At 47.4% G+C, this 21,257-nt stretch overlaps 2 protein-coding genes across 6 annotated transcripts in view; one reads left to right on the forward strand and one right to left on the reverse strand.

Moving 5' to 3' along the window:
* The window catches only part of GFM1 (G elongation factor mitochondrial 1), an 82,618-nt gene that overhangs the window by 12,664 nt on the left and 48,697 nt on the right, over positions 1-21,257 (forward strand). For all 5 annotated transcript variants that reach the window (XR_013483401.1, XR_013483402.1, XM_078147577.1 and 2 more), the window contains exons 7-13: positions 5,600-5,754; positions 6,308-6,392; positions 6,868-7,005; positions 8,564-8,665; positions 9,585-9,641; positions 10,980-11,117; positions 12,334-12,416. Coding sequence is in view for 3 of the 5 variants with exons in the window: in XM_078147577.1 (XP_078003703.1) it covers positions 5,600-5,754; positions 6,308-6,392; positions 6,868-7,005; positions 8,564-8,665; positions 9,585-9,641; positions 10,980-11,117; positions 12,334-12,416 (758 nt within the window). In the remaining 2 variants the exon portion in view is untranslated. The remainder of the gene's footprint in view (positions 1-5,599; positions 5,755-6,307; positions 6,393-6,867; positions 7,006-8,563; positions 8,666-9,584; positions 9,642-10,979; positions 11,118-12,333; positions 12,417-21,257) is intronic.
* On the reverse strand, positions 12,443-19,354 carry LXN (latexin). The gene is made up of 6 exons (XM_020988871.2): positions 19,075-19,354; positions 17,987-18,049; positions 16,613-16,790; positions 15,946-16,082; positions 13,101-13,163; positions 12,443-12,697 (listed from the first exon to the last, which is right to left on the reverse strand). The coding sequence occupies exons 1-6, from the start codon at positions 19,201-19,203 to the stop codon at positions 12,599-12,601; spliced, it is 669 nt and encodes a 222-aa protein (XP_020844530.1). The 5' UTR covers positions 19,204-19,354; the 3' UTR covers positions 12,443-12,598.

Raw genomic sequence — 21,257 nt, forward strand, 5'->3', positions numbered from 1 at the left:
CACATGTAAGTGCCTGCTATGTGACAGTGCCGTACAGGCACTGAGAGAGCTCTAAACGTGGGCTCAGGGGCCTTGGGATCAAAGGATCCTCAGCCCAGAGCTGGAGGGACCTGGAGCTCCCAGACCCACAGGCCTTAGCGGGCTGCCAGCGAAAGTCCTTTGCTCAGTCTGAGTGAAGAGATTGTTGCCAGTGAGTGGTCCCAGGAGGACATGAGACATTTGAGTTGGGCTTTAGAGACTTGCTGGGGGTGGCGGACAGGTGCTGTATCAGGTGAGAGAACTGGTCCCTTAATGGTGGAGCTTTTCCTCTGAGGCGGTGTCGCTCTGGCTTGTACGTGCGTGGCCCCTTAGCATCTGAGCTCTCTTTGCTCTTCTTCTTCTCCTCCGTGCTGTGTGCTGTGCCTGATGTAAAGTGGGTGCTCAGTGTAGGCTTGTGGGGAGACTGACTGGGCAGAGGTCGTGCCCGGGACCTTGGTTTGTAGACACGTTGGAGTAGGGCAGAGCACCTGCTAAATGTAGCTGAAGATCTAAGTGGGGGAGAAAGTTCATTGTGACTTTGAGAGGTCATTTTGGAAAGCTAATTTCGGCTGTGTCTTTGAATATGGAATGTGGATAGCTGTTAACTTATCTTACCGAATTGCAGTAAGAGATCTGCCCTCTTACCAAGTCAGACTAGAGTGTCTGAAGTGTGTACCACATAGTTTTCGGTTTCCCACATTTTAAGCACAAAGGACAAGGTCTGGGCAATAGTTCCATGCGGTAGCACTCCTGCTGGAAGAACAGACCTGTGGGAGGCACACAAAGATTAGTCACTTTAAGTGGTGTTAGCTTTCGGCATAAGAATCCGAGAAAGTTTTAGCGATTTAGCTAAAAAGGATAGCAAATGAAGTGTGTCGGGCGGGTCTTTAGGCCTGATCCTTCTCAGAGCCCTAGAGCCCCAGGGAAAGTCTGCGTCCCCAAGGAAGGAAGGGCCTGACCTGACAACAGGGCAGGGGAGTGAGTGTTCAGCCCTGGCTCAGCTCAGGATTTGGGACATGAGCTGGGAACAAAAGTGTGAGTAATGCCAGAGTGAAGGATTCTCATTCTGTGGTTGGAAAGGGAAAGGGCACCTGGCTCACAGCGTCATCACCTTGGATTGGTCTTTCTCCTCTGGTGCTTCACAACTCCTTCATCCTTTTATCCATCCCTACTGTGACTGCCATTCTCTTTGCCCCTCACTTCTTTGCCAGGTCATCCATCGCTTCAGCGTTGCCCACCCTCTTGTTGGTGAGTGCTTTCACCTCTACGTCATTCTCTGCTCTAGAATCCCTTCCTCCCCCTACCGGCCTCCCCCGTCCTCTGCCAAGTCCAGCCATAGATCATTCCTACCTTCCGCCTCCTTCGCTCTGATTCATGTGCTGCCGAACAGAGGACAGAATCCTGAAGTCGTAGTGATAGTGACTGGGACCGAATCTCAGCTGAGCCCTCCCCCTGCCGCATTTCTCTGAAAGGTAACCAAGCTGCCAAGGCTCAAGGGGGGCCCCTCCAGATACCACCTCTTCTTGTCGTTCCTGACCACCTGCACCTGTAAGAAGGCCCAACCGAACGGGGCTGGGGCCTTCAGACCTGGCTTCCTTTCTATGCTACGGCAAAACAAGCCTCCTTTTAGTAGCTGCTGAGTGCTTATGAGTGCCTCCTTTCCTCCTGGATTACCGTTGTTCGTCTGAGTCAGGCCTACCCCCAACAGCCTTCAGTGCTACAGGGCAGTGACTAGTCATTGCCCCATTCGCCTTCTCAGGCTTCCTCAAGCACCGCCCCCTTTCAGCTACCTCCTGCACCAGGTGCAGCAGGAATGGTAGAAGCAGGTGCAAGAGCAGCTGGCACAGTGGTAGCAGCAGCAGCAGCAGCTGCAGCCGTCCTCTCCCGGGGTCTCTCAGTCACCCCACTGCATGGCCGTTCCTCAGGCCTCATCTCACTGTTTTTGCAGCAAGATTTTCTTCTCTCCTGGTTCTGCCCTGTCTGACGGCTCCTCCGCAGCCTCCTTTCTGGACAGGCAGTGCCTGCTCACTGTGGCTGTCCTCTGGAGCTCTGCCCTGAGCCCTCTTCAGCCCGTAGACTGTCTCACAGGTGATCTGCTCAGCTCCCGCGCCTGCTGATGGTTCCCAGGTCCCCGTCTCCAGCCCTCATCTCGGTCCCTGAGGCTGATGCTTCCTCTTCAGCTGCCTCTCTGAATCCTAGTACCGCATGCATATAGATGAACCAGATAAGCCAGAAAACCATAGAATCTGGGAGTGCATGATGATTCAGCCTTTCAGTTTCACTTCCCCAGCTACAAAAGGAGGGTTCTCGACCTCGGAGGTCCTTCCAGCTCTAAATCTGTGACCCTAGCAGTGTCTCTAGATGAGGGACGTTGGTTGCCCTGCTGGTGGCTACAGATTCTTGGTGTTAATAGGAATGTAAGCGTGGCAGCAGTTGGAGCACATGATGGCTTCCCTTCCTTGGGCACAGCACTGTGCTGGTGTGGGGGATTCTGAGTGAAAAACCGTGCAGGGGGAGGTACATGTAACGTAGTGTAACATCTTGATTATCAGAGTGGGATTCAGGGCCTGGGAGCTCTTCGCTTGCTCGTGTGCCATGGGGTCAGGGCTCAGCCCAGGTCCTTCCAGGGTCTCCCCAGGTTACCAGGTAATTGCCAGCTCGGATGGTTTTCTCAGTCCTTGGTCTTGAGTTCCGTGCAGGCTTTGACCGTTCTTCTCTTGAACCTCCCCTCTTCTTTGGGTTTTCATGACATTGCCATCTGTTGGTTCTTCCTCATCCCTCTCTGCCTATTCCTCAGACATCAGGAGCGTCCCCCCCAATGGTGGCCGTGTACCCTTCAAGGTTCTGTCCTGGGTAAATCTGGAACAATTTCACTAGTCTGGTCCAAGCTTGTGACTTCATTGGTGCAAGGAATTCTGGGTGAGGAAATCCTCTCAACCAACACTGATCCAAAAGTTTTGAGACTTAAATGTGTAATTAACTTGGTCTTCCTGCCTTGTTTCTCTCCACTCTAGTCCATCATCCATAAAGTTGCCAAGGTCATTTTCATGCACACTGCATGATCACTGCATGGCTAATCTGGCCATGTCACTTCCTACACAGTGAGCTCTAGTGGCTCACCAAGCCCTTGACCCCTTGGCCCAGACTTCTTTCTCCAGCCCCATTGTGCATTGTTGCCCTCCTGCACTGTGTGGCTTTGCCAGGTACCACTTTCCATCCGCCGTCTTGGCCATGCCGGGGATACCCTCCTTTTTCTCTGCCACATGCCTCCCTTGAGTCACCTTCTGCACTGGGCCCCACCGGATCCCCCCAACTGTGGGTGCCCTCCCCATCCTATAGTTAACTCCCTGGTATTTACTTTGTCTGTCTTCTATCTACATCTGCGTGTATGCCATCTTCCCCCAGTAGTGTAGAACCTCCTTGGGAGCAGGGATTGTGTCATTTTTGTATTTATACCTCCACCATCAGTATTGTAGGTTGTCTGACATCCCCATTGATGTGTGGTGGCCAGTGTGCATCTGAGGTGAGACCTGCTGATTCCACGCCTGGCATTCTGTTCACTATGCCACACCCTTTTCACTATCACTATAAAGGGTGGGTCATTGTGCCGGGTTGATGCACAGGCTTAGGAAACACATTGCATGATTTCTCAAAGGCAGTCCTGCGGTGCTGTGGGGCTACTGGTCATAGACATGATGGGCAGGTGTAGACTGCAGCTTACTGCCAACCAGAAATTAGGCAGAAATGGCAAAAAGGATGTTATTAGAGAGATGTATGATTGGGAAAAAGAAGATGGGCTAGCCGTGTAAGTAGCAAGGGATTAACCAGTGGGCAGCCTGTGGGCTTCACTGGTGCCAGTCCCATATTGTGAGATGGAGAGGAAGCCAGGACATGAGGTGCTCCCCCTTCCTTCCGGAGGACTGATGGGAGGCCAGGAACGAGAGACCCTCTGGATGGGCAGTGAGATTGATGAGAGACTGAGGACCTCCATGGGTAAAGTCACAGAGCTACTAAAGTATATTTGATGACAAACGAAGCTATCCCTCTATCCTTTAAGAAGTGTCAGTATCATTTAGAGTTTTGAGAGGAAAACGTTTCTACAAACTATGTGATTAAACTGTGCTTTCTCTGTCATTGGAACGAGTGGGCTTCTGTAGCTTCTAAGAAGGTGTCCTGAGTGAAATTTAACAAAAAGGTTATCTGAGACATGTTTCTCTGAGCAAGATACCATTTTTTTTAAACAGGGGCATGCTACCTGCCAATAAAAGGGTCAGTGGCTGCCTCAATTTCCAGCCAAAGACCCCAAGCAAATTTGAGGAGTATAGAACAGGGTAGGTGGCATCATGGGATTGAGGGCAGCATGATTGGTTATATAGCTAAGCCGTGTGGAACAACATGATGGGCTGGAAATTTGTAATGAGAGGCTAGCAACAACCCCCTCTTGCCCTCCTGAGACTAAAAAGTGTTCGTTCTTCCAGTCCACTGGCAAGGCTGAAGGTAAGGACCTGGACTTCTTTGGGTGAAGGATAGGCCTAACTCCCTTATGGCAAGCTCATTCCTCAATGTTAGCAGAATTCACCGGGCAAGAATAGATCAGAGATTAGCAAAAGAACTGGGTTTCTAAAGCCATCACAGGCCAGCTGAATTTTGTCAGAGCATGACTTAGGCAGTTATAGGACAAAATCAGATCAATAGAAAATGGTACACAATGTTGACCTCAATTCCATAAATATTTATTAAGCGTCTGCTATTTTTAACAACCTGGGAATACAAAGAGAAAATAGAACCATGCCTGTCCTTGAGGCCCTTTTACAGTCCCACGGTGGTGATCGGTGGGCAGTGAGTTGTCCATGAGTTTGACACTGAGTAGAATGTGTTGGGGCAGAGGGGAGGTCCAGGCAGAGTTTGTAAGAAATATGGAAAGGGAATAGAGAAGTGTGGGGGGCGGTGCTTTATCTGGCCCTCAGATGAAGAGGATCTCAACAGGGAGGAAATGACTAGAGCTGAGTGGCTCAGGGAAGGGTAGGACAGTATTGGCTGTCCCTGGAAGGCTCACTCTCCTGCCTCGTATCCGCCTCCTGCACCCTCTGCATCCTCATGAAGAACAGCGAGAAGCCTTTCCTTGGTTGGCAGGCCCCTTCCCCTTCCCCCTCCTCCGGCTCTGTGTGTGTCCTGTGTGTAGTTAGTTCTTTGAATGTCGTCTGCCCTGTTAGAGCGTGAGCTCCCTGAAGGCCAGGGCCACGTTTTCGCCTTTCTTTGTCCAGCACTAAGCAGAGTGCGTGGCCCGTCAGGGGAGCAGGGGAGCAGAGTGTGTGAAGCAGAGCAGGGTGGGCCGAGGCTAGGAAGGGCGTTTGGAGCCAGGATTCACTGGTGGGCCGTGGCCTTCCTGCTTCCGATTATGACCTTTAGAAAAAGAGGCTGGCTCTCCCAATTGCTGCTGGTGTTTGTACTATAAAATCTTAACTAATAGCAGTTCTTCTGTTTACTAACTTACTCATACTTATTTGGTTTTAGGCACAAAATGTTCTTTTTAAATGTAGTCAGACAGAAGTAACATCTAGGTAATCTTTTGTCTTTTTAGCTTGCGATCCGACGAGCGACCATTAAGCGATTGTTTACGCCTGTCTTTGTGGGAAGTGCTTTGAAGAACAAAGGGGTGCAGCCTCTCCTCGATGGGGTCCTGGCGTACCTCCCCAATCCATCTGAGGTCCAGAACTATGCCGTTCTCAATCAGGAGTAAGTCAGGGAGGTGCAGGGAAGCTTTCTGGCTGTCGGGTTATTTCCATTCTCCAAAGAGGCCCTGAATACAGGGCTGGGTGTCGAAGTTACTGGGTTTAGTTTTTCAGTCTTCAGGTGAGGTCTAGGTTTTCAGTGTACAAAATGGTGTTGTAGGGGAACCTTGATCAGCAGTTTATGCAAATGACTTAGAAGGAAAAAACGTTTTTCACATACTTTGTCTAAGTAGAGAGTGTGTTGTGTTGTGTGGGATGAATCTCGTTTCTCTTTGCTCTAGGATGAGATTTGTAGATAGGCTCTAGTGCCGAAAAGCCTTTTTGTTCCTCTTCTTTACCATCCCTGCTTTATTTTGGCTCACTTACTCTCTGGTGAAGGCAGAGGCAAGACCCGGCAGGCTGCTGTCGCCTTGTCATAGCTACGTTCACGTAGGCTATGAGATGTGATTTAGAAAGAGGGGAGCAGCCATGCTCTGCCCTCGGATGACAGCTGCTAAATGATTGTGAGGGAAACTGTCCAGGCTTACAGTGTATAAACATTTTCCCCTTACTTTAAGGGACTCTGATGAGAAATCCAAAGTCTTAATGAGCTCCAAAAGAGATAATTCCCAATCTTTTGTCGGCTTGGCTTTTAAACTGGAGGTAAGCTATTAATTTATTTTATTTTATTTCATTGCTGAATTTAACTATGCTAATTAAGAATGGTGAATGTAGTTAGGTATCTTTTGGGGAGGGTTGAGTTTGGAAATTTGGAAAAGATTTGTCCTTGATCGTGTAGACAGTAGTTTACATACCACTAGAGTTTGTTTATTTTCCCCCTAAACATGACTGGATTGGGCTTTAGCTAAACATTGTCTAAATAGTTTTTGAAAACTCCCCCAATGATGTGATTTGAGGGAAATAAGAGAGAGATTTATTTTGGAGTGCTGAAGAACTTCTGGAGGACTCCATTCAGGCTCCCTGGGAAGAGTGACTCTGTTCTCTTCTGATGGTTGGTGACTCAGACATTGTACAGAAGGGTCAGTGGTTTTAAAAAAAAAAAAAAGTGCAGTTGTGACATGTTCTGAATTGCCATGTGCTCCTCTTGTCTGCCTTCCTCCCCAACGCACGTTTCCAGGCTGGGCGATTTGGACAGCTGACTTATGTGCGAAATTATCAGGGCAAGCTGAAGAAAGCAGACACCATTTATAACACCAGGACCAAGAAGAAGGTTCGCTTGCAGCGCCTCATCCGAATGCACGCGGACGTGATGGAGGCAAGTGGTAGGCTCCCCGAGAAGCCAGACGGTTGGTTCCTTCTCCCCGGCACTCCCCTGCCTGCTTCCTAGCCGAAGACCTCGCCTCCCCTTGATGAAAAGCACTTGCTCCCTCTATGCTGCTTTTCCTTCCTACGGTGTTTCTTAGCATTAGGAAAAGCAGTCCCTGTAAGAAACGTCCTCTGCCAGATGTTTGTCTGCTTTGGGGAGGATCTGTGGCAACATCCCGAGTCAAAGAGAGGGGGTTCTCTCCCAGTCCTTGGTCAAGAGTGGCAGCTCTAGGTCTCAGCAAGGGTTTGTTGTAGGAGCAGGAGCAGGAAAAAGTGGATAGAGTGGGAATGATTTTTGGGGTGGTTTTCAGGGCCAGAAAGTTTAGAGGATACTAATCTGTCCTAGAAATGGCATCAGATCAATTTTCTTTCTAGTGGATCCTGGAATAAGACTGTAGGTCTTTCTACGCTCCAGGGTGTTCTGGAGTGCAAAGGACAGTTCTGCCTCCTTCCATTTCCAAGTGAAAGCACTTTGATACCATCAGTCTGCCAGCAGCCTGCCAAGTAGGACAGACTGAGGGTCGAGCTGGGGAAGAGGCTCTGGTGTGGTGCTCCTAGGGCTCCTGCTTGGGCTGCCACTTAGAAGAGCCCACCCAGCTGCTGTACCTCCATACTAGCCTCCATATTCCTGAGCCCAAGAGCGTGGAACAGTCGTGTGTGTTCATGGATGGGGTGTGTGTGTGTGTGTGTGTGTGCGTGCACATAGATATGTATGTATGTATGTATGCACATACACAAAAAAGTAGATACAAACATACATAAATACGTCCATCCTAAGAAAAATGTTCTTTCCGCTGGCCATCTCTCTTTGCCATGGGCCCTGAAGGTGACCAAGCCATGTCTCAGAGCTCCACAGTATTGTTGTTCTGTTATTTGGGCAGCAGAGGGCGTGGACAGAGGGAAGCGGGACCAGGTGGGTTTGTCAGCTGTTCTGTGGGTCCCCAGCCAGTCTTGGGCTGCCCAGCAAGCAAGGAAAAAAATGAAGCCATTGTGAATGAAGCTGATACAAACGGACAAAAACCAGGAAGCTTAGCATTTTGCTCTCGGATTTCCTGTGTTTTCAGCCAGTTTACATCTGTTGAAAATTAAGATTTTTTTAGGCACAATGGACTTCATTCTCCTGCCTACGCTCTTAGAACTTCCTTTGAAGTTATGGATTGAAAATATGTCTCACATCTCATCTGATTGAAGTAGTGCATGTGGTACTTTAGAATCTCAAAGAAACCATTTTCTAGCCACAAGGACTTGGTAATATCAGTGTTATTGATTCTCTGAGCAGTCATGGCTCGTCCCTGAATGGTCCATTTTAAATAGAACAGAAATTTTAAATGTACAGAAATGAAACTCAGGTGAAGGTGCTCTGCTTTGCTGCTGTCTGGCTGGCAGAAGTGTGGGGAGCTTCTACCCTGAGTGATCACGTAGTGTTTCTTGTAAACATTGTGCACTCCATCTTTATGTTTTTAACACGTCACACGCATGTACTCTTGCGCCATTTTTTTTCCACTTAGGATGTTGACGAAGTTTATGCCGGAGATATCTTTGCGCTGTTTGGTATCGATTGTGCCAGTGGAGACACGTTCACGGACAAAGACAACATTAATCTCTCCATGGTGAGTTCCGTGGCTTTAGAGCAGTTAATCACTGGACTTGGCAACATATGTGTTTTTGTGCAGTCTGTTTAAACTCAGAAAAGCATGAAAACTCTTTTTGTTGAGTCCGACCATTTGGGCCATTCGGACACCATAGGTGATGATTTTTTTTCTAACCACTAAAAAATAAAGGTCCAGTCTGGGTACCTAGAGAGAAGTGGTATCCAGGAGAAGTTTCCATGCTTTGGGATCCTCTGGGATCTTCTGCATATCCTGGTCTCTTTCTTACAGATGAGGACAGTGGTAGTTTCACTGCCTCCCTCCCCCTCCCCCCCAGTAGAGTTGAGCCTCCTTGAGGGAGAAGAGGCCTTGTATTTTCGTCTTTATGGTCTTGCCTGCCACGTGTTAGATGCTTGTTTAAGTTGGGTGCTTGATTGGCGATACCTTTGTTGGTGAATTAGCCTTTTAAAGTTTCCAAATTGGGATTTTTGTTTCTATTTTAAAACTTGAAATCATTGCCTAAGCATCCAACCAGAGAATCTTGGAACTGCGCTGACCCAGATTGTGCACACCTGGCTCACTGTGAGTCCTCACTGTGTGTCAGGTATTGTACCAGATAAACACGTGGGTGAAAGGAAGGCAAACCGGGCTCTTCCCTCAGGGAGCTTACCTTCTAATGAAGGAAGGGCCCTCCTTGGGGTGATAAAACTATGATTTTTTGCAGAGAGTATCGAATTTAGAGACTCGTGATTGTCCCATTTAACCCCTCGGTTGGCAGATGAGGAAACTGAGCCCCACGCAGAGCCAGGATTCCCACCAGGGCTCTTTCGCTGCCTCTGTGACACAATCCCGTCTTTTGTGCTTCTCAGTTTGTGTTACTCTGTGTAATTCCCCAGTCTGTTCCAGCCTAAACTAGAACTTATTTCTTAAACAATCCTAGGAGTCAATTCATGTTCCTGATCCTGTCATTTCCGTATCAATGAAGCCTTCTAACAAGGTAGGCATTTTTCTGAAAGATGTGCCTCTCACCATCAAATGCCCTGTCCCTGCCTGCTTCTTCATCAACCTCCTTTAGTTTGTGCTGCTTTTCTTAATGTTGCAGTCAGTTTTTGAGTTTTTTGGTCTATTGGATGAATGTTGGGGAGCAATAGAAATGCTGGGTCTGGGGACGGGACGTGAGGTCAGATCCTGGCTTGGCCACTTGGTATCTGAATGACCCAGGGCAAGGATTCACTTGCTCTCTTCAGGTCCAGCTCTGCTGATGTGAGTCCCCCCGCAGAGAAGTCCCAGCTAGGGGACAGAGCTTGTCCCTGAGCCCCAGTGGGATTGTTTTCAAGGAGGAATGGTCAGGATTAGCAAATCTGTAGTGTCTCAGGGTTGGAAGACACCATAGAGACCTGAGCAAGGATCCTCTCTATAACTTAGGTGACAAAGAGTCGTTTAGGCCTCTCTTGAAGACCTCCAGTAAGGAAGAAACCTCTTCAGACCTCCTGAAGCAGCCCATTCTATTGACCTGGATCTCAGAAGGTCTAGGTCTGCCCTCTGGAAATCAGCTGTGGTGGTTACAGATGGGAGCAGATTGTATGTCACCTGAAGGTCCCTTCCCTTGCCATCGAGGGTTGAGGATGTCGCAGCTAGGTAGTGATGACATTTAGGCTGCTATCGTCATGGCAGATGTCAGACCTTCCTATTTGTCATCACTGGCGTGAGGGCTCCAGTAGGGGAGGGGAAGGCCTTTATTTCCATTCTTTTCCTTTCAGTAATTCCTTCAGGGCTGTCCTCTGTTCTGCTCAGTGAGTAAATCTGGACAGCTGGATTGTGGTTTCTTGTCAGGACAGAAATTAATAGGCTGTGTGGGGCAGCTTTTCTACATCAACCATGTTAAACACGTCCCGATGGTTCCGGGTTTGTGCTGCAGGCCTGGCATCTCTAGAATTTGTGCCTAGGCAGGCAGTTCTGCTCAGACCTCCCTTCCCTCTCCAGAACAGGCCACTTTTTCAGTGTAGTAGGAAAGAGAGTAAGGCTCAACACAAACTTCAGGTGCCTGTTTCCTTGTGAAAGGGAAGAAAAGCAGAAAAGTCCCTCTCTTCCTGTTGACTCTGCAGGCATCCAGTGTTAGCTCATGGAGCATGAGATGTCTTCCTTCCCCCAGAACCCAGAGGTCTTTAAGTTAAAAAAAAAAAAAAGCCACCGTGAGAGTAGATTTTTTTGTTTTTTGCTTAATTCATTCGGCTTGGTCCCTGAAATTCAAGTGTGTCAGAGAATAAGATATAGATTAAATCGTGTCTTTGAAACTATGCAAATAATGTAACTTTTTGCTTTTTCCTTTGAAAAGAATGATCTAGAGAAATTTTCAAAAGGCATTGCCCGGTTTACAAGAGAAGACCCCACATTTAGGATCCACTATGATCTTGAAAGCAAAGAGACCATTGTTTCTGGAATGGGAGAATTACACTTGGAAATTTATGCTCAGGTAATGACCGATGTCCCCCCGGGCAGGGCCAGGCACTTCGTGTGTCACACCCTTACTTTTGTAGAGTTCAAGATTGGAGAGCAATCCAAGGACTCTCAAAAGGGATTGCTGGGGTCTTCTGGGCTGGGCTGGGATTTCCCTGGCTTATGTGCCGAGTGTCCCCGCCAGCCAGGTTGGCATCTTCTGAGAGCTTCAGTGACTTGCGCTCTGTTGGAGGTGAGCTCTGAACCCAAGTCTCCTGGCTGTCTGCCCTCAGTGCCCGCTGCCTCTCTTGACACAGACCTGCAATAGTGCGCAGGGCTGGGGGTCTGCCTGGGCCTCACCCAGGAGCCCCGTCACCTCCTCGCCCTTCTTTGGCCGATTTTCAAGAGGGCTCTTCTGGAAGGTCATTTTAGTCCACAAAAAAAACAATAGGAGGGAGTAGCTGAAGAGAGCAGTGGAGCAGGGATTTCTCTGAAGATTCCTGACCTCCCAAAGAATGGCCTAGTGACTTGCATAGGTTTTGGAAACCTAATTTTGTTTGTGTGATTTAAATATACTGTGAAAAACTGTCCCATTTTAATCTGTTTTTTTTGTGTTGGAATGTTAATATATTTAAAAGTAGTGAAAAGCCTCAGTACACCTATACTTTTTGTTTTCCCATACTATATTACAATGAATTTTAAATAAATTTTTAGTTTATAGCAGACATTCACTAATTGTTTAATTAGGAAGAATGCCAGTTTGAACTGGAAAAAAACTTTATAGCACTTGTAAAAATGTAGGATGTTTTTGCTTTCCATTCGTTATAGTCACTTGCCAACTCTCCATCTGGTTACTTTCTTTTATGAATAGATAAATGCATATAATTAACATTTCAGCTTTATAAAAGCGGCTGCTTCTGCCCACTGATCTCACTCCCCCCTGTGCCTACCACGTTCACCCCCTTGCCCAGCAAATTGGTTTGTATGAATCTACACCATCTATGAATGATTTGCTAATTAAGCTTGGGTAAATGACAATTCAGCACCAGTCTGAATTATCCCTGTTCCCAAGTAGTAATTCAGAATTAGTGAGGTTAACTCTCACTTCAGAATTCACAATTATTCCACTTTCCAGGGTAGACCTAGCAATCCGATTTGCAGGGAGGTGTTTGGATCGTAAACATTTCTGGTTTATATGAATACCTTGTTGACTTTTGGTTGTCTCTTTCCCCTCCCTTCCGCCCTTTCCCTAGAGGATGGAGCGAGAATATGGCTGCCCTTGCATCACTGGAAAGCCCAAAGTGGCCTTTAGAGAAAGCATCACTGAACCTGTCTCGTAAGTACACAGCACCATTAATCCAATTAGACGTGAATCGAAGTGTTTATTATGGAGTCTGCGCAATAGTAATCTGCAGGCTAGACACTGGTATGTCACTGTCTTGGGAAGGGTTGGTTCCCAAGTGGAAGGGGGGTGGGTCAACAGCATGAGCAGGGGTGTTGGTGACTGCGTGCTGCTGCTTATTCCAGGTGGGCCTGCTTGGGTTGACGGCTGTTGTGTTTCACTTTAACTCCATACTGGGGATGCCAGAGGACTTGCATTTGCCAAGGAATCATTTCCTAGGGAGGAAAAATTAAACATAAGATGAAGTTCTTTAAGATATTTAAGGAAACATACTTGGCATTTTACTAAAAAGAAATGCAAGATATCCTTTGAGGTATGCTGATGGTCAGTCAGTTAATCAACAAGGATTTTATGTGGCAGGTCTCTGCAAAGTGGTAGGAACTCAAAGGAAAAGGGAAAAGCTTTACTGCCTTCTCAGGGATGGGGGAGACGAGGCGTGTACAGAGGTAGGCACACACTAGATATGTCGGGTCGTCCTTGAGGGAAAGGCACTAGCAGCGGAGAGTTGCCTTCCTGACCGGCTCCCCAAATCGCACATGAAAGGAAGATCCATCAGCAAGTTGGCATTTTCTCTAAAAACTCAGTTCCTGAGGCAGGGGTGTAGTGATGTTACTTTACCTGAGATGCAATGTCATGCAGTAGGATGGTATAGTCTAATTCAATAAAATCATCATTTCTTTTCTGTAACAAAAATAAAGACAGCCCACATTCAAAACACGCTTTTCCTTAGCAAAAAAGTCACTTTTTAATGAAAAAGAAATCAGCTTTCATTTTGAGATGCTAGAATGGAGATCACAAGGTGGCTCAAAATTGAACTGAATTCAGTGGGAAAGAGCTCTCTGGCGAGTTCTGACTGGCTCTGCTCCTGCCTTAGCTCTGGGACTTGGGTCAAGTCAAGGAGCCTCTGTAGGGCTCAGTTTCCTCTTCTGTAAATGAGGGGGTTGGACTTGATGACCCCTGAGGCCTCTTCAAGCCCTGAGTTCATTCTCTAATTCCAACTTTCCTGGAACTGGTTTAATTAGCACTCTTCACAAAGTGCCACATGACTGTTTTCTGTTTGTGCCCTCTGTGATGTTAGGCTGCTCGTTATTGTGACAGCTGCATGAGAATTGTTACAAGACTAGTTTATTATTTAAGAACCCTGAGAGCATCCATCATTATTCATGAAAGCAGAGCTCAAGGGACAATCAATTATTGAAATGAGTTATTTGTAGTAAAGCAAACACATGTTTCTATGGAAAGCTTACTCTGGAAAATCTAAAAGTTGTGATAAACACAGTGTATATGTTTACTGAGTTTTCTAATTAAGGAAAGCTAATTAGACCTTGGTTTATCCTGTGAGTAGAGCCTCTGGCTCTTTAAGACAACTAATGTCTATATTAGAATATTCCTAAACTCGTTAGGGGGTATGCTTGTTTTCTGCGATTGCGTTGTCACACAAGGAGTGTTCCTGTTTAAGTCAGTTGGTTTGGATGCTTCAGAGGGCCTTCCAGGCTCTCAGCATTCAATTCTGCTTCGTGATCTTTTCTGTACAGATTGGTAGTGAATGTCCTAAAACAGGGGAAGGTTGGCTTTGCTTTTGGGTGGCTCTGCAGAAACCATTTCCTTTGACTGTTAATGGTGTGCAGCCAGTAGTCTGTCTGCCATAGTAGTGAGACATTTTCTGGAAAAATTGGAACCTTCTGTTAAGGTAGTTGGTGTGGCTCAGTGTCCTAGCCTTGGTCCAGGCTCTCCATAAACTTCCTAAAAATACCTTAGGATGTGACATTCTGTAAAAACATTTAAAAAGCAGGTATCTATTAAAAGGTCAAGTAGGTTGTTTGTGATTTTCATTCCCTCATTAACTTTAGCAAGTGCATAATTTCTCTGTGCCTCAGTTCTCCTGCCTTTTTTTTTTTAAGGAAATAATATGTTTCTAACTTCTCCATGGATTATTGTGAAATAATATGGAAGATGAGTGAAGGAAATTAAAGCCCTGAATGTTAGGTCATCAACATAATATTGCTGAAAATGTGACGTGGCTTTGAGTTTTGACAGAACAGTTCTTGTAATCTGGATTTAAGGGTCATTTAAAATTTGTGTGAGCCAATGGAGAGAAGTATTTCAAAGTCCGTTGTAACTGGTCTCTTTACAAAACAAGTCAGCCATGTGCAACAAGTTAGCTAAAGGGTTTTATTCCAGTTGTAGAAGTGATTGTGTGGCAGCCCAACACTTCTGCATTTGAATTTTTACTTATGAAAAATAAAATTTTAATGAAAGGGTAGGAAAAAGATGGTTATGTTCAGTCAGGGGCTTTTCACCCCTTTTTTCCTTCCTTTCAAATTGTGAATTCCTTATATAGTTAATAGTCTCCCTTTTTGACTTTTGAAGCTAAAAAGCAAAAATTTGTAAGAACTCTGTAATGTAGTAGTAACAGCGGTCTGAACAGTTAGATTTACAGACCTTGGAAGGCTCAGAGAAAGGTCTCAGTAGGAACTGATGACTTAGAGCAGATACAGTTCATTTGCAGATATTGAGTTGAAAAGGACAGGTGCCAAACATGATTTGAGCAGGTTGGAGCACACAACTTGGGAGAGTAATTTTAGTGGTTTTTGGGTGTCTTTAATAAAGTAAAATTAAGTTGTGTAGAATATGGGATTACTGATAAAACCGAAAGGATTAAAATCAAAGTATTTCTGACTAAAAAATTTGAAACTGAAATAGCAAAAGATAAATGACTTAATAGAAGACTTATGCCTCGGCAATATGCTGTAAATAAATTCTCAGAAATACCTACTAGTCGATTTAATTTGTGATTGAGGAAAAAGTAGCAGTGTTGAGATGCAGTTAAGAGCTAATAGGAGATGAAGAAGCATACACCAATGGGTGAATATGCATCTTTTTTTTTTTTGTCCAGACCTGGACTTTTATTGGTGTGGTGAACTCCTGCTGATACATATTGGCAGCGTGTGTATATATGTGTGTGTATAGGTATATGTTGTTTGTTTTTTTTTAATCTAGGGATTGCATTGTTATCTGACTCTAGCTGTCCAAAGTTTTAGGTGAGACGTCTTTTATGTAGTTGGATACATGGCAGTGGTCATTTTCCTAGATGGAGTATGTCATCTCTGATCACCACTTTGCCTTTGCATGACTGTTTCGGCAAGGAGCCCCCCCAGGAAAATATCCTGCCCCTTACCATCACCATGCTGTCTCCTAACCCTGTGTGCAGGAAATGCAAACTAAATGTCACGGCAGGCTGAGACAGCTGTACATAATTGGGAACAAAAGCGTGCTGCGCATAGTCTCAGCATCCTGTCCCAGAGCCAGACGTTAGTATGCTTTTCGCTGCCTGCTCCCCCTCAGAGTGGGTGTTTGAGCGCTGATTTGGGAACGTCTGCGTTTTCTGTTGTGCTCATCATATGGTCACAGTGGTTCTCCAGGTTTATCCCCCGTGTCTTATGGTCCAGAAGTTGCTACTCACCACTTGCTTGACAGTTTGTATTTTTGCCATTTTATACCACGTGTCTTCAGTGGAATTCTGCCATATTATGTAACCACAGGCCACCCAAGCGAGGTGTCGGACTGGTTTCATTTCTGGCGAGACGTTCCCAAAGCTGTCTGTGGGAGGGAAACATTCATATTGTGAATGCAGCCACCTTCTTATCAACATAGGAGCAAATGGCACCCAGTTCCAAGTCAGAAGTCGAGCTTTCTAGGTTCTTGGAAACACGGTCCTCTCAGCTGTGGAAAGTCGAGGCTCCAAAGTCATGTGCAGAAGAACCATGACAAGCAACTGCCTGCCCACTCTTAAGCACCCCTGTTGTTTGACTCAGTTACGCTTTGTGCCAAAGCCGAACCGCCTGACCCTGAGAGGGAGCCAGGGGGATGCTGCCCCCAGCAGTCAGCTTGGCATCAGAAGACCCAGGATCCGTTCCTGGCCTTCTCCCTTTCCAGTTGGGGGATGCTGGCTCTGCCTGCCATGCCTTGGGGTCCTATCTGTCCACTGGAGAGGGTGCTGACTTGACCTGCCTCACTCACAGGGCTTTTGTGCAGTGTGAATAACTGCTGGTATTTTATGATTGGGCCAACGAGGACTCCATTTTACCTCTGAAATTAGAAAATAAGGACTGTAGCATTTTTATATGTACCTGGAATATTCTTTGCTTCCAGTGGCTCCTTCATGGATTTGAGTCGCTCATAAAATTTATTGTCTTCCTCATCTGGGTTCTTCCCAATCTCCCCTTCAAACGTGAAGTCCACTTCTGGTGCGGTGCTTTGTCCAGCTGTTGGGTAGAGTATTTGTGCTCGGCAGTTCACGGTAATTTGCTGTTTAAAATATATTTGCACAAAGTTCAGATCTGTAGAACGCAGTAAAGGTCTTATCCTGGTGCTCTGGGTCGGAATTCAGAATACTCTGTTGTCTTTTTATTGCTCTGGGCCTGGTTCTGTGATGAATCTGGGTGTCCGTTAATCAGGGTGACTTATTTGGCCCTACTCTATGCTCTTCCAGAAGAAGCATTTAAATGCCCTGATATATGTGTGTGTGGCTGTATACATGCATACACACACTTACATGTATATGCATTTTTATTTATAGACACACACAAACGTCCTGTGGAATCCTCATACTCCAGCTTGCATTGTAGCACCAAATATTTGTAAATATGAATAATAAACATTTGCAGAACCAGATTTGAAAGTGAGATCACCCTGAGGCCCTTCCCTTTACAGTATCAAAGTGAGGTGCTAGTGGTACTGCAAGAAGGAGGTTTATTATTGGCTTCTGAAAGTACCTCATCTCCCACCCCTTAGGAGAAGGCAGCAACGCTCATGCCGTTTTAAAGGTGGCTGGTTGTCTGGCAACATGGATGCCTTTTATTAGCATTCTTATCTGACCCTGTATCTCTCTGGATTCTGTTTGACATCTTGTGCCAATGGCAAAACTGAAACCCTGAGACTGCCTCATATCAGTCTTTATGAGGGCAATGGCCCAAACTTCCCTTTTCTTGTCATATTGATATTAATATGTTTTACTAAGCCTATTTAATGTCTTACTATCTTTGCTATTATGTTACTGAAGAATATTTGCCCACTAGTATCATTTGGCCGTTTTATTACTCATAGATACCTGGAAGTAGACATTCACTGCTCCCTCTCTCCAGCCCCTTGTAAATCAGAACGGGAATGAGGAAAGCAATTTGAAAAAATAGCTGTAATTGAAAAAGCATATTCCTTCAAGGTACTTCCAGTAAAGCCATGGACAGTCATATTATCCACAAGATCAGACTAGCCATGGTCATATCTTGTTTGAAATGGATGATTTGTTTTATATATAACACAGCAAAAATGCCCATTTCCCCATAGGGTCTTTGAGTATACAGACCACAGAGCTTCTCCAATATAGGTAATAGTTCAGTATTTAGGAGGCAAGGATAGTGACCAAAATCAGCAACCTTATGTTCTGTTAAAAGATTATTTTAGGTGTTATACCAAATCACATTGAAAAATGAAGTGTTACTTACCTTCTGGATGATTTCTTCCACAGAAAATTTCAGGTGGTACTTATGTCCACTTCCTGGAATGTCCTGAATTAACAATGGAGAGAGAAGGAAGAATAGTCTCTCCTTCTCTGGTTTGGAAGGGGGGCAATCGGGTCTAATTTGTTAGGGGACCTGGGACCGTAGGAAGAGGCAAAGATGTGTTAGTGTGTGTATCAGCAGCCGGGATGCTGGTCAGGCAAGGCATTTCAAAAGAACAGACCTAAGGAAGAGCCTGGGAGAGAAAGGCTTCCCTACAGAAGGGGCAAGCAGAGTTGGATTTTTCAGGTGATTTTTAGCAGCTCGCCAAGTGAGAAGCCTGCGAAGGCAGTCTTTCCAAGAATCGATCAGTTAGAGCAGCAAGCCCTTGTCCAGCGTCCCACCTTAGCCCCATGAATGCTGGCTAGCAGAGGGGCTGGGCAGTGATCTGCAGACGGGTCGAGGGGCTGCACGTGAGCTGGAGGCTTTGGGAGGGACCGTTGGGGAGGAAAGGGGCCTCTCAAGAAGCCCCGGGAAATGCTCTCCCTTGGAATCATCCGGGTCTTCGGGTTAGGGAGCTGCTCTGGCTCCTCGTTAGCCAGACTTTTGTGACATAAACATTTTTATGACCACGGCGGCGGCAGCAGTGAAATGCACACTGGGTCTGGTAGCTGGCCCCGAGACGGACCCTGCAGACCACCGGGGAGGGAGGGCTTCTGGTGTGGCTGGATGGTATGGAAGTGGGGCTTCCAGCCTGGACTGGGGTTCACCCGCCGGGTTTGGTGACAGCCCGTCCCTTAGGCATCGGGCATTTCTCATTTCATTGTGCGCCCACCTCCTGCCTCCCGGCTCTGGCTTGCCTGCCTTTCTATCTTAGGAATGTTGATTCTTTTTAGAATGGGGGGCTGTCGTGGGAGGAGGCTTTTGGCTGCCTGCTGGCCGCCCTTCCGCCTGCTGCCGGCTTTCGGCAGCTCCCATGAATTAACTTGAGGATCTGGGCCCCGGAAAACCAGCCCTCGGGAATGGGAGCGGCCCGGGAGACGGAGGAGGCAGGGTTGACTAAGGGATCCCCGCGGGGCCGGGCGGACACTCACCTCCAGGCTGGCCTGGGTGACCGTCTGAACCAGGAACACCTTGTGCGGGGTCCCCTGCTGGTAGTTGATGCAGTTCTCCGCCACCGAGGCCGCCCGGGCTGCGGGGAAGTGGGTCGGGGGGATCTCCATCCCTGGCCAGGGGCAGCGGCTGCCGGGGTGCGGCTGGGCTGGGGCTCCGGGGCCCACCGACGGGCAGATGGGCAGAGGATGTGGAGACACGGAAAAGGAGGCAGCCACTGGCGGGCTGGGCGGCGGGGGCGGGGGCACCTCCACTCCCTCCGCCTTCCTCCTTCCCTCCTCCTTCCTCCTTCCCTCCCTCTTCCCCTCCTCCCGGGAGGCAGGAAGCTGAGCCGGGCCAGCCACGGGCTGGGCTGCGCTGCCCTCTCCGCCCTCGGTCCTTTGGGCTCCTCCCGCCTTGGCCTCCTCTGGTTCCTCTAGCTGCCCTGGGCGGACCTCCACTATCTGTTTCTCCTGGGATTTTTCCTTGTTAGCATTAGTGAGGTCCATCCCCTGAGGCAAGGGCTCGGCTCTGGGCGGGGTGGGGCGGGACTCTGCCCTTTGCCTCCCCTGCCACGCTCTCTCTCCTTGAAACCTGTTAGTAGGCCCAGGGGAAGTGGCTGAGGCTCCTTGCTCCTTTCCCCCTGTGGCCACCCACCCCAAGTAAGTCGGCACCCCCAAACAGGGAGCTGTCACAATCGGTGGCTTATGGGTTTCCCAGCCTGCGACTTGGGGTTTTCAGCTTAAGTGATGTACTTATCATCTCCATACAGAAAACTCTCCAAATTATACCCCCTCCCCTATCTCTCCAACCCACGTCCAGGTCACCAAACACCCACCGGGCTTCCCTACATGGCTATTCCTAGGCATCTCAGACTCCTCAAGTCAGAAGTGAAATTCATGCATTAAAAATCATTTCCTAAGCCCCTCAGCACCAGAGCTTGTGTTAGGTTCTGGGCTCAAGAGACAAGTGAAAGTGCCCTGGTCGGAATGGGCAGTCACGTCACTAGTGCATGACCTGGACCTGAGGAAGCCAGAATCACCGCTTTCTGTTCTTGGTGTTCCTTAATGAGCCATCTAGAATTTTCTGAGGAATTGAAGCTACGCTCACTGGCCTATGGTTTGTAAACTGGGCCAGTGATTGTCGCCCAGGCCTTCAGAACCTCTCCCATCCTTGGTCTTTCAAATGTCTCATGATTCTGTCTGTTCATTCTTGGAATATTCGGGTAGATGTCACCTGAGCCGGGTAATCTGAATTCATCAAGGGTAGTAAGGGGCAATGAGTACTTAATTCTAAGTACTTAATTCTGTGCCAGCCTCTGCCTGAATGTCGGGCTATGAAGTAAGGGGAGGTGGAACTGAAAAAGGCCTGGTGCAGCAGGGGGCCAGGGAAGGCCAGAGGGAGAGCATTCAAAATGTTGTTGTCCTTTAGTTGTTTTTCAATAGTGTCTGACTCTCTGTGACCCCATTTGGGTTTTCTTGGCAAAGATACTGGAATGGTTTGACATTTCCTTCTCCAGCTCATTTTACAGATGAGGCAACTGAGGCAAACAGCGTTCAGTGACTTGCCCAGCATCACACAGCAGTAAGTGTCTGAGGTTGGATTTGAACTTAGGAGGATGAGTTATCCTGACTCCAGGCCTAAAACTCTTTCCACTGTACCACTAGCTGTCCTCCAAATATGGTGGACAGTCAGTGAAAAGACCCAGGGAGTCAGGTGTGTTGTGTGTGAGGCATTGCAAGTAATCAGAATAGCTGACTCATAGAGGACACAGAGGAGTGGAGAGTGTAAGAAAGATGGAGAGCTAGGAGGGCCTTTTCCTATGCCTTATACCAAATATACAGCTTTATATTTTGGGTAGTGATGTGGTGGGACTTGTGCTTTAGGAGAATCACTTTAGTGACTGGATGGAAGATGGACTGGAATGGGGAGTGTTTTGAGGCGGGCACATGTTTGCAGTAGTCCAGGTGAGAAGTGACGGGGACCTGTGCCAGGATGGGGTCATCGTGACGGCAGAGGAGACAGATGTGAGAAAGGTAGAAAGGACAAGATTTGGCACAGGGGCAGGGGAAGTGAGAGAGAGGAGGAGAAGATGACTCCGAGGGTGGTAGAGCTTGGCAGCAATGGGAAAATGGAGAAGACTTTGGAGGATCAGCTTCTTAGGAGCCATTTTGGTTCTGCCCTT

The sequence above is a fragment of the Phascolarctos cinereus genome, unplaced genomic scaffold (genome assembly GCF_003287225.1).
Source record: "Phascolarctos cinereus isolate Bilbo 61053 unplaced genomic scaffold, phaCin_HiC Scaffold_7;HRSCAF=346, whole genome shotgun sequence".
In the NCBI taxonomy this organism is placed as follows: domain Eukaryota; kingdom Metazoa; phylum Chordata; class Mammalia; order Diprotodontia; family Phascolarctidae; genus Phascolarctos; species Phascolarctos cinereus.